Here is a 12,847-nt window from a genome sequence, read left to right on the forward strand (position 1 = left end):
CCAAAACAGTTCTGTCTGGTACAGAATACAAAAACAGAAAACAACTACCCACCAACACAGGTGGGAACAGGCTACCTAAGTATGGTTCTCATTCAGAGACAACAATTGACAGCTGCCTCTGATTGGGAACCATACCAGGCCAAACATATAGAAATACAACACACAGAACAAAACATAGAATGAAAAACATAGAATGCCCACCCCAACTCACGCCCTGACCAAACCAAAATAGAGACATAAAAAAGGTCAGGACGTGACAAATACAAATCTTAGAATCAACTATTAAAGACTACCAAAACCCACTGTATTCTCCAATTACATTGAATGAACTACAGGACAAAATACAAATCCTCCTTCCCCAAAAGCCTGTGGTGTTGATTGTATCCTAAATTAAATGATAAAATTAACAGACCACAAATTCCAATTGGCTACACTTAAACTCTTTAACATCTTCTGGCATCTTCCCCAATATTTGGAACCAAGGACTGATCATCCCAAAATTTGACCCCAATAACTACCGTGGGATATGCGTCAACAGCAACCTTGGGAAAATGCTCTGAATTATCATTAACAGCAGACTCGTACATTTCCTCAGTGAAAACCATGTACTGAGCAAATGTCAAATTGGCTTTTTACTAAATTACCATACAACAGACCACGTATTCATCCTGCACACCCAAATTGACAAAGAAACCAACCAAAGCAAAGGCAAATTCTTAAGATTTAAGAAAAGCTTTTGACTCAATTTGGCATGAGGGTCTGCTATACAAATTGATGGAAAGTGGTGTTGTGGGAAAAACAGATGATATTATAAAATCCATGTACACAAACACCAAGTGTGTGGTTAAAATGGGCAAAAAACACATTTCTTTCCACAAGGCCATGGGATGAGACATGGATGCAGCTTAAGCCCCACCCTCTTCAACATATATATCAACGAATTGACGAGGGCACTACAACAGTCTGCAGCACCCGGCCTCACCCTACTAGAGTCTCAAGTCAAATGTCTACTGTTTACCAACGATCTTGTGCTTATGTCCCCAACCAAGGAGGAGGAGGGCCTACAGCAGCACCTAGATCTTCTACACAGATTCTGTCAGACCTGGGCCCTGACAGAAAATCTCAGTAAGACAAAAATAATGTTCCAAAAAAGGTCCAGTTGCAAGGACCACAAATACAAATTCCACCTAGACATCATTTCCCTAGAGCACACAAAAAACTATACATACCTCAGCCTAAACATCAGCGCCACAGGTAACTTCCACAAAGCTGTGAACGATCTGAGAGACATGGCAAGAAGGGCCTTCTATGCCATCAAAAGGAACATAAAATTTGACATACCAATTATGATCTGGCTAAATATACTAGAATCAGTTATAGAACCCATTGCCCTTTGAGGTTGTGAGGTCTGGGGTCCGCTCACCAACAAAGAATTCACAAAATGGGACAAACACCAAATTGAGACTCTGCATGCAGAATTCTGCAAAAATATCCTCAGTGTACAACGTAAAACACAAAATAATGCATGCAGAGCAGAATTAGGCCGATACCCGCTAATGATCAAATCCCAGAAAAGAGCTGTTAAATTCTACAAGCGGTTCCCAGGCCTTCCATAACAAAGTCATCACCTACAGAGAGATGAACCTGGAAGAGTCCCCTGGAAACAACCAACAACAAAAACTGAGCAAACTAGAATGCTATTTGCCCCTAAACAGAGAGTACACAGTGGCAGAATACCTGACCACTGTGACTGACCCAAATGTAAGGAAAGATTTGACTATGTACAGACTCAGTGAGCATAGCCTTGATATTGAGAAAGGCCGCCGTAGGCAGACCTGGCTCTCAAGAGAAGACAGTCTATGTGCACACTGCCCACAAAATGAGGTTGAAACTGAGCTGCACTTCCTAACCTCCTGCCAAATGTATGACCATATTAGAGGCACATATTTCCCTCAAATTACACAGCCCCCGCCAAAAAATTAAAAACAAATCCAATTTTGATAAACTCGTATATCTATTGTGTGAAATTCCACAGTGTGAAATCACAGCAGCAAGATGTGTAACCTGTTGCTACAAGAAAAGGCCAACCAGTGAAGAACAAACACCATTGTAAATACAACCCATATTTATGTTTATTTATTTTCCCTTTTGTACTTTAACAATTTGCACATGATATGATGTGAAATGTCTTTATTATTTTGGAACTTTCGGAAGTGTAATGTTTACTGTTCATTTTTTGTTTATTTTCTATTTCACTTGCTTTGGCAATGTAAACATATGTTTCCCATGCCAATAGAGCCCTTAAATTGAATTGAAATTGAGTTGATAGGGAGAGGGAGAGGGAGAGGGAGAGGGAGAGGAGATGAATAGAGAGAGGGATAGAGGGAGGATAGAGAGAGGATAGAGATAGGGAGAGGATGGGAGAGGGGATAGAGATAGAATAGGGATAGAGAGAGGGACAGAAAGAGGAGAGAGGGATAGAGAGATGATAGGGATAGGGATAGGATGAGAGAGAGAGGAGAGGAATAAAGAGAGAGAGGGATAGAGAGAGGATATAGAGAGGATAGAGAGAGAGAGGGGGATAGAGAAAAGATAGAGAGAGGATAGAGAGAGAGAGAGAGAGAGAGGGATAGAGAAAAGATAGAGAGAGGATAGAGATAGAGAGAGACTATGGATAGACAGAGGATGTAGAGGGAGAGGGATAGAGAGAGGAGAGGAATAGAGAGGGGATGTAGAGAGAGAATAGGGATAGAGAGAGGATGTAGAGAGGGAGAGGGATATAGAGAGGGCTAGAGAAAGAATATGGATAGAGATAGGATGTAGAGAGGGAGAGGAATAGAGAGAGGGATAGAGAGAGAATAGGGATAGAGAGAGTATGTAGAGAGGGAGAGGGATAGAGAAAGGAGATGAATAGAGAGAGGGATAGAGAGATAATAGGGATAGAGAGAGGATGTAGAGAGGGAGAGGGATAGAGAGAGGGATAGAGAGAGAATAGGGATAGAGAGAGGATGTAGAGAGGGAGAGGAATAGAGAGAGGGATAGAGAAAGAATAGGGATAGAGAGAGGATGTAGAGAGGGAGAGGGATAGAGAAAGGAGATGAATAGAGAGAGGGATAGAGAGAGAATAGTGATAGAGAGAGGATGTAGAGAGGGAGGGGATAGATAGAGGAGAGGAATAGAGAGAGGGATAGAGAGGAATAGGGATAGAGAGAGGATGTAGAGAGGGAGAGGAATAGAGAGAGGGATAGAGAGAGAATAGGGATAGAGAGAGGATGTAGAGAGGGAGAGTGATAGATAGAGGAGAGCAATAGAGAGAGGGATAGAGAGAGAATAGGGATAGAGAGAGGATGTAGAGAGGGAGAGGGATAGATAGAGGAGAGGAATAGAGAGAGGAGAGGAATAGAGAGAGGGATAGAGAGAGAATAGTGATAGCACCAGCAGAATTATCAGCACCAGCAGAATTATTCCTGCTCCCACACAGACAGACTGGGGGGAAAGGAATACGTGATCTCGCTGACGATTTGCCCCTGTGGCTGTTGATACATTTTAAAGCCCTTGTGGGAAATTATCCTGCATAGACTACTACTCAATAGGACAAAGAGCATTGTGTCACGGTGTCAAGTTCTCCCCTGATAATGTAGAAGTTGAGACCCTGGTTCTGCCGAAGGGTGGTTGTTTTAGATGTACAGCATAGGTTCTGATATAAGATTTTAAGGCTTTTCTCCCTCAAATCAGCTGGATGCATTGAGACTCACTGCTCTCATCCAGCGCTTTCTCTCCCTCAGCCTAACCTGCAGCCATAACAGGCTATTAAAGACCCTTATCCAGCACTCTCTCTGTTCTCCTGTATCCACTATGTTGATTGACACTGTGCAGAGCGGCAGTTAGATCCTCAGCCTAGTTTTGTTTATCGGCGGATTCTTTACATGGCAGCCTTCCTCTGCAGTAACTGGGGGCGGTTATTCGTCAACGAGCCAAAGTCCACCCACGTACAGTGCATTCGGAAAGTATTCAGACCACTTTACTTTTTCCACATTTTGTTACGTTGCAGCCTTATTCTAAAATGGATTACATTGTTTTTCTCCCCCTTATCAATCTACACACAATACCCCATAGTGACAAAGCAATTTTCTTGTTCATAAAAAATTAAAAACTGCAATTACACATTTACATAAGTATTCAGACCCTTTACTTAATACTGTGTTGAAGCAATTATGATTACAGCCTTGAGTCTTCTTGGGTATGACGCTACAAGTTTGACACACCTCTATTTGGGGAGTTTCTCCCATTCCTCTCTGCAGATCCTCTCAAGCGCTGTCAGGTTAGATGGGGAGCATCGCTGCACAGCTATTTTCAGGTTTCTCCAGAGATGTTCGATCGGGTTCAAGTCCAGGATCTGGCTGGGTGACTCAAGGACATTCAGAGACTTGTCCTGAAGCCACTCCTGTGTTGTCTTGGCTGTGTGCTTAGGGTCGTTGTCCTGTTGGAAGGTGAACCTTCACCCCAGTCTGAGGTCCTGAGCGCTCTGGCACAGGTTTTCATCAAAGATCTCTCTGTACTTTGCTCCATTCATCTTTCCTTCGATCCTAACTAGTCTCCTAGTCCCTGTCACTGAAAAACATCCCACAGCATGATGCTGGCACCACCATGCTTCACTGTAGGGATGGTGTCAGGTTTCCTCCAGAGATGACAATATAATCCATTTTAGAATACATTTCTAAAAACCAGTTTTTGTGTTTGTCATTATGTGGTATTGTGTGTAGATTGATGGGGGAAAAAACGATTTAATCAATTTTAGAATAAGGCTGTAACGTAAGAAAATGTGGAAAAAGTCAAGGGGACAGAATACTTTCCGAATGCACTGTATATAAATTCCAGTCATACTTTTTCAAAAGCCCTTTCAAGGTCAGCTATGAATACCAGGCCTGGTTTCCCAGATTTTTTAAAGTGTTCTATTGTTTCCATTACTTGTCTTATATTATCTCCAACGTATCGTCCATGTTAAAATCCTGTGTGATATGGATGAATAATGTCCCACAATACCTTTTTAATTCTATGCGCTAGTTATTTTGCTATAGCTTTTGCATCACAACACTGAAGTGTAAGGGGCGTCCACGTTATCAAATGGACTGGATCTTTATATTTACCACTTGGGTCCTGTTTCAGTAATAATTCAATCAGATCTTCTTGTTGAGTCTTCTTATCTGATAATCTTCAATTGTTATAGGAGTGGTTAAAACATGCTAATAATCGTCCTCTGAGAACATCAAAAACAGATAAGTGTACCTCAAATGGTAATCCATCCAGCCCTGGAGTTTTCCCAGTCTTAAAGGCTTTAATTGCATCAAGAAGTTCCTGCTCTCCAATTTGTCCTTCACATTAGTCTTTCTGTACAGAGGCTCATTTTACATTATAAATACATTACGCTATCATATTGCTTTGTGGGTGAGACAGAGGAGCCATCACATCTCTATTCAGTTAGACACATCTATTCAGTTAGACACATACAGTATCTATTCAGTTAGACACATCTATTCAGTTAGACACATCCCTATTCAGTTAGACACATCTATTCAGTTAGACACATCCCTATTCAGTTAGACACATCTATTCAGTTAGACACATCCCTATTCAGTTAGACACATCCCTATTCAGTTAGACACATCCCTATTCAGTTAGACACATCTATTCAGTTAGGCACATCCCTATTCAGTTAGACACATCTATTCAGTTAGGCACATCCCTATTCAGTTAGACACATACAGTATCTATTCAGTTAGACACATCCCTATTCAGCTAGGCACATCCCTATTCAGTTAGACACATCCCTATTCAGTTAGACACATCTCTAATCAGTTAGACACATCCCTATTCAGTTAGACACATCCCTATTCTGCTAGACACATCCCTATTCAGTTAGACACATCTCTAATCAGTTAGACACATCCCTATTCAGTTAGACACATCCCTATTCTGCTAGACACATCCCTATTCAGTTAGACACATCCCTATTCAGTTAGACACATCCCTATTCAGTTAGACACATATCTATTCAGTTAGACACATCCCTATTCAGTTAGACACATCCCTATTCAGCTAGACACATCCCTATTCAGTTAGACACATATCTATTCAGTTAGGCACATCCCTATTCAGCTAGACACATCCCTATTCAGCTAGACACAGACCTATTCAGTTAGACACATCCCTATTCAGCTAGACACATACCTATTCAGTTAGACACATCCCTATTCAGTTAGGCACATCCCTATTCAGTTAGACACATCCCTATTCAGCTAGACACATCCCTATTCAGCTAGGCACATCCCGATTCAGTTAGACACATCCCTATTCAGTTAGACACATCCCTATTCAGCGAGGCACATCCCTATTCAGTTAGACACATCCCTATTCAGTTAGACACATCCCTATCCAGCTAGACACAACCCTATTCAATTTGCGTTTCCTGTAGGAATTCCTCAGATAGATGGTTGACAACAGCCTATACAAGTGTTTGGTAAATTAAAGGTTCTTAAGGAGTCTGGGATCAAAGGTTTCCATCAAAATTGATACTCTTTAGTGACTTAACCTAGTCACAACCTATAACAAAGAGACTGGAGTGTCCCTTTGACTGATAGGGAAAGCCTTGCCAAGGGAAACCAACACAGCCAGTGACAGGCCAAAATCACCATCAGTAACAGCAGATTGAACGTTTCCTCTGGTAGATCCTCTCTGGCAGCCTGGTTACCTGTCTGTTGAGCTCCAAGAAGTGGCAAGGTGTGGAATGCTAACCAGACCGGTACACAGACTACCTCTCTAGACAAAAAGCAGCTCAGGATCACACTACTTCCACAACCTTTGCTTTTTTGGCAAAGTTGGGGAGAATTATCTGGGATTGCTGTTTCATGCTTATGTAATGGGGAGACTGTTGCTAAGCATTGGTGTTGGCAGGTGAAGGTATCTATACAGGTGAAGGTAGTTATACTGGTGAATGTATCTATACAGGTGAAGGTATCTATACTGCAGTCTTCCTCTTGTTAGCCTTTCTATCTCGGCACCTACACACAAACACACATACACACACTCAAACACACACCTGTCCTCTCGTCTCAGTACAAACACACCCACACACATGCACACAGAGCAGTATATAACACACTGCCTGCTGGGAGAGGGAGGGGTAGGGGATGGGAGGGATGGGGAGGACAGGGAGAGGTGGTGATTGGCACTGGTGAGGAGAACAATGCAACAGAAAGAGAGCAAGAGGGAGAGGAGAGAGGGAGAGAGAAAGAGGGAGAAAGAGGGAGAGAGAAAGAGGGAGAGGAGAGAGAGAGAGAAAGAGGGAGAGAGGGAGAGAGAAAGAGGGAGAGAGAGAGAAAGAGGGAGAGAGAAAGAGGGAGGAGAGAGGGAGAGAGAGAGAAAGAGGGAGAGAGGGAGAGAGAAAGAGGGAGAGAGAAAGAGGGAGAGAGAAAGAGGGAGAGAGAAAGAGGGAGAGGGAGAGAGTGTATACTCTTCTCTCCATCATGGAGATAACATAAGCACATCAATAGGACACCACAAACACTATCCAAGCTTCACTTAAGTAGTTTTAAAAACATGACTTCCTTTCTCTCTTTTCTCCATCCAGTGCGTCTCCATGACAGCATCTCGGAGGAAGGGCATCACTACCTGATCTTTGACCTGTGAGTAATGCACTGCATTGAATCTATTTATTTCATAATTCATCCACTCACACACACAGTGGGAATGATTGACATTAATGACAAAATTATTATTTTAAGGCTGAGAGGTGGCTTGATGTGAGTCTTGATGTGAGTTCTAATCACATTCTGCACAACAGCCTGTATGAGACACAACCACAGTAAATTAATATCTACCATTGAGCTAGGCAGTGGTCCTGATTTCAATAAGCTCCTCGGTAAGCTATACACCAGGGACCCCAGCAACATTCAGCCACAGGCCAACAGGTCACTTAGAAATGAGTTTGAGGTCACTTAGAAATGTCCTTGTTTTTGAAAGAAAAGCAAGGCACACCTGTATTTGGGGAGTTTCTCCCGTTCTTCTCTGCAGATCCTCTCAAGCTCTGTCAGGTTGGATAGGGAGCGTTTCTGCACAGCTTTTTTCAGGGATGTTCGATCGGGTTCAAGTCCAGGCTCTGGCTGGGCCAATCAAGGACATTCCCAAAACTTGTCCCGAAGCCACAGACTTGTCCCTAAGCCACTTAGCCCCAGTCTGAGGTCCCGAGTGCTCTGGAGCCGGTTTTCATCAAGTATCTCTCTGTATGGCCTCCAGAGTGGTGCAGCGGTCTAAGGTACTAAATCGCAGTGCTATTGGCGTCACTACAGATCCGGGTTTGAACCCGGGCTGTGTCGCAGCCGGCCGCGACTGGGAGACCCATGAGGCGGCGCACAATTGGCCCAGCATTGTCCAGATTAGGGGAGGGTTTGGCTAGCCAGGATGTCCTTGTCCCATCACACTCTAGCGACTCCTGTGGTGGGCCGGGCGCATGCACGCTGACACGGTCGCCAGTTGGACCGTGTTTCCTCCGACGCATTGGTGCGGCTGGCTTCTGGGTTAAGTGAGCAGTGTGTCAAGAAGCAGTGCGGCTTGGCAGGGTCGTGTATTAAAGGATGCATGGCTCTCGACCATATCCTCTCCCGAGTCCGTACAGGAGTTGCAGCGATGGGACAATACTGTAACTACCAATTGGATATCACGAAATTGGGGATACATTTTTTTTCTCTCTACTTTGCTCTGTTTATCTTTGCCTCTATCCTGACTAGTCTCCCAGTCCCTGCTACTGAAAAACACAGCATGATGCTGCCACCACCATGCTTCACTGTAGGGATGGTGCCAGATTTCCTCCAGACTTGACGCTTGGCATTCAGGCCAAAGTGTTCAATCTTGGTTTCATCAGATTTCATCAGACCATCAGATCTTGTTTCTCATGGTCTAAGTCTTTAGGTGCCTTTTGGTAAACTCCAAGCAGGCTGTCATGTGCCTTTTACTGAGGAATGGCTTCCGTCTGGCCACTCTACCGTAAAGACCTGATTGGTGGAGTGCTGCAGAGATGGTTGTTCTTCTGGAAGGTTCTCACATCTCCACAGAGGAACTCTAGAGCTCTGTCGGAGTGGCCATCAGGTTCTTGGTCACCTTCCTGACCAAGGCCCTTCTCCCTCGATTGCTCAGTTTGTCCGGGCGGCCAGCTCTAGGAAATGTCTTGGTGGTTCCAAACCTCTTCTATTTAAGAATGTTGGAGGCAACAACTTCAATGCTGCAGAATGTTTTGGTATCCTTCCCCAGATCTGTGCCTCGACACAAACCTGCCTCGGAGCTCTACGGACAATTCCTTTGACCTCATGGTTTGGTTTTTGCTTTGACATGCACTGTCAAGTGTGGGACCTTATATAGACAGGTGTGTTCCTTTCCAAATCATGTCCAATCAATTTAATTTAAATTGAACATCTCAAGGATGATCAATGGAAACGGGATGCAGCTGAGCTCAATTTCGAGTCTCATAGCAAAAGGGCTGAATAGTTACGTAAATAAGGTATTTCTGTTAATTATTTGTAATAAAATTGCAAAATTTCTGTTCCTAAGTATTCCCACGCATAATAAAGATATACAGTATATGTGATCAAATACAAATGTAAGCAAGGTTTGACATTTTTATGTTTAGTCAACTATTACATCAGTTTTGGCTTCTTATGGTCAATTTTCAGTCCACAAATTATTTGTAATTATTTTCCAGCCCCCTGACCATCTGCTCAAAAAAATGTTTTGTCCCGCTGCTGAATCTAGTTGATTATCCCTGCCATAGGCTATGATTTGTATCTAACCACTAATTATGGCTAGAGAGACCTGTAGTGTTGAGTGTGCTCCGTAGTCTCTGAGTGCACCATAATATATTAGTTCTGTAAATATCACTATTATATGCATTTTAAACACTCAACTGTTGTAATATCTTTCAATGCCTTTCAAGGAACTGTTGATTTCAGTCTGCACAACAGTGATTACAGTCCCCTGCAGGTGTTGAATGCTTTTAATTACAGAAACTGTATTTATATTACAGGAACTGGAATTATATTACAGGAACTGGAATTATATTACAGGAAGTGTATTTATATTACAGGAACATGAATTATATTACAGGAACTGTATTTATATTACAAGAACTGGAATTATATTACAGGAACTGGAAATATATTACAGGAACTGTATTTATATTACAGGAATTTGAATTATATTACAGAAACTGTATTTACATTACAGGAACTGGAATCATATTACAGGAACTGTCATTATATTGTACCTTCAAGAGAATTCTTCTTGCATCTGTTATGAGGCGTCTTCTCTTAGTTGCCTCTTCCCTGTTAATGTCTCTGAATGAATAAGAACAGCTTTGTAAGTGTGACAATGAGCAGCAGGACAAAGTGTTGCATAAGAAGATCTTGATGACAATGTAAGTTGTTCTTAACTCGTCTGAAACAGCAGGATGGTGTTTAGAAGCAGTCCCTTGCTATAGATTCTCTTTGATTAAGAAAGGAAAGGAACCTAGTTAATTGTACAACTGAATGCATTCAACTGAAATGTGTCTTCCTATAGTGCTCAAATCATAAAGATCACACTTAATTCTTTGGGATAATACACAGTTACGTAGTGAAAGTTCCGAAACAGACAAAAATGAGAGACTAAGAAAAACTAAATTCCCTTCTATAGTCTTTAAATCTGACACATTTAGGAGAAAACTAGTTTGTCAGAGCCCAATCACTTTGTAATTGCAGGTTTATGAAATAAGCCTACAAATATCAGACTTAATCTACTTATCATTCTGAGTGTATATTTGTTTACGTCACTTGTACTGTATATCTAGCGATACATGGTCAGTGTGTGCCAGTCTATGTGTTAATCCTGTGAAGGCATAACTGGTTAACATTTAGCTGTCTCCTAGTATCATGTGAAGGCATAACTGGTTAACATTTAGCTGTCTCCTAGTATCATGTGAAGGCAGGACTGGTTAACATTTAGCTGTCTCCTAGTATCATGTGAAGATATGACTGGTTAACATTTAGCTGTCTCCTAGTATCATGTGAAGGCATAACTGGTTAACATTTAGCTGTCTCCTAGTATCATGTGAAGGCAGGACTGGTTAACATTTAGCTGTCTCCTAGTATCATGTGAAGATATGACTGGTTAACATTTAGCTGTCTCCTAGTATCATGTGAAGGCATAACTGGTTAACATTTAGCTGTCTCCTAGTATCATGTGAAGGCAGGACTGGTTAACATTTAGCTGTCTCCTAGTATCATGTGAAGACATGACTGGTTAAGATTTAGCTGTCTCCTAGTATCATGTGAAGGCAGGACTGGTTAACATTTAGCTGTCTCCTAGTATCATGTGAAGGCAGGACTGGTTAACATTTAGCTGTCTCCTAGTATCATGTGAAGACATGACTGGTTAACGTTTAGCTGTCTCCTAGTATCATGTGAAGGCATGACTGGTTAACATTTAGCTGTCTCCTAGTATCCTGTGAAGGCATGACTGGTTAACATTTAGCTGTCTCCTATTATCATGTGAAGGCAGGCCTGGGTAACATTTAGCTGTCTCCTAGTATCCTGTGAAGGCAGGACTGGGAAACATTTAGCTGTCTCTTAGTATCCTGTGAAGGCAGAACTGGGTAACATTTAGCTGTCTCCTAGTATCCTGTGAAGGCAGGAATGGGTAACATTTAGCTGTCTCTTAGTATCCTGTGAAGGCAGGACTGGTTAACATTTAGCTGTCTCCTAGTATCATGTGAAGGCAGAACTGGGTAACATTTAGCTGTCTCCTAGTATCATGTGAAGGCATGACTGGTTAACATTTAGCTGTCTCCTAGTATCCTGTGAAGGCAGGACTGGGTAACATTTAGCTGTCTCCTAGTATCCTGTGAAGGCATGACTGGTTAACATTTAGTTGTCTCCTAGTATCATGTGAAGGCAGGCCTGGGTAACATTTAGCTGTCTCCTAGTATCCTGTGAAGGCAGGACTGGGAAACATTTAGCTGTCTCCTAGTATCATGTGAAGGCATGACTGGTTAACATTTAGCTGTCTCCTAGTATCATGTGAAGGCAGAACTGGTTAACATTTAGCTGTCTCTTAGTATCCTGTGAAGGCATGACTGGTTAACATTTAGCTGTCTCCTAGTATCCTGTGAAGACATGACTGGTTAACATCTAGCTGTCTCCTAGTATCATGTGAAGGCATGACTGGTTAACATTTAGCTGTCTCCTAGTATCCTGTGAAGGCATGACTGGTTAACATTTAGCTGTCTCCTAGTATCATGTGAAGGCAGGCCTGGGTAACATTTAGCTGTCTCCTAGTATCCTGTGAAGGCAGGACTGGGAAACATTTAGCTGTCTCTTAGTATCCTGTGAAGGCAGGACTGGTTAACATTTAGCTGTCTCCTAGTATCATGTGAAGGCAGAACTGGGTAACATTTAGCTGTCTCCTAGTATCATGTGAAGGCATGACTGGTTAACATTTAGCTGTCTCCTAGTATCCTGTGAAGGCAGGACTGGGTAACATTTAGCTGTCTCCTAGTATCCTGTTAAGGCAGGACTGGGAAACATTTAGCTGTCTCCTAGTATCCTGTGAAGGCAGGACTGGGAAACATTTAGCTGTCTCCTAGTATCATGTGAAGGCAGGACTGGTTAACATTTAGCTGTCTCCTAGTATCATGTGAAGGCAGGACTGGTTAACATTTAGCTGTCTCCTAGTATCATGTGAAGGCAGGACTGGTTAACATTTAGCTGTCTCCTAGTATCCTGTAGAAGATTCATACTCTCAAAGTCTGAACTTAGCAACAGTG

The 12,847-nt window shown here is 42.4% G+C and overlaps 1 protein-coding gene across 7 annotated transcripts in view; it reads left to right on the forward strand.

Annotated features, from left to right (window-relative positions):
- The window catches only part of camk2a (calcium/calmodulin-dependent protein kinase II alpha), a 98,541-nt gene that overhangs the window by 35,352 nt on the left and 50,342 nt on the right, over positions 1-12,847 (forward strand). For all 7 annotated transcript variants that reach the window (XM_036967563.1, XM_036967564.1, XM_036967562.1 and 4 more), the window contains exon 4: positions 7,628-7,682. In XM_036967563.1, coding sequence (XP_036823458.1) covers positions 7,628-7,682 — 55 coding nt within the window. The remainder of the gene's footprint in view (positions 1-7,627; positions 7,683-12,847) is intronic.

Source organism: Oncorhynchus mykiss, chromosome Y, assembly GCF_013265735.2.
Source record: "Oncorhynchus mykiss isolate Arlee chromosome Y, USDA_OmykA_1.1, whole genome shotgun sequence".
NCBI lineage: Eukaryota > Metazoa > Chordata > Actinopteri > Salmoniformes > Salmonidae > Oncorhynchus > Oncorhynchus mykiss.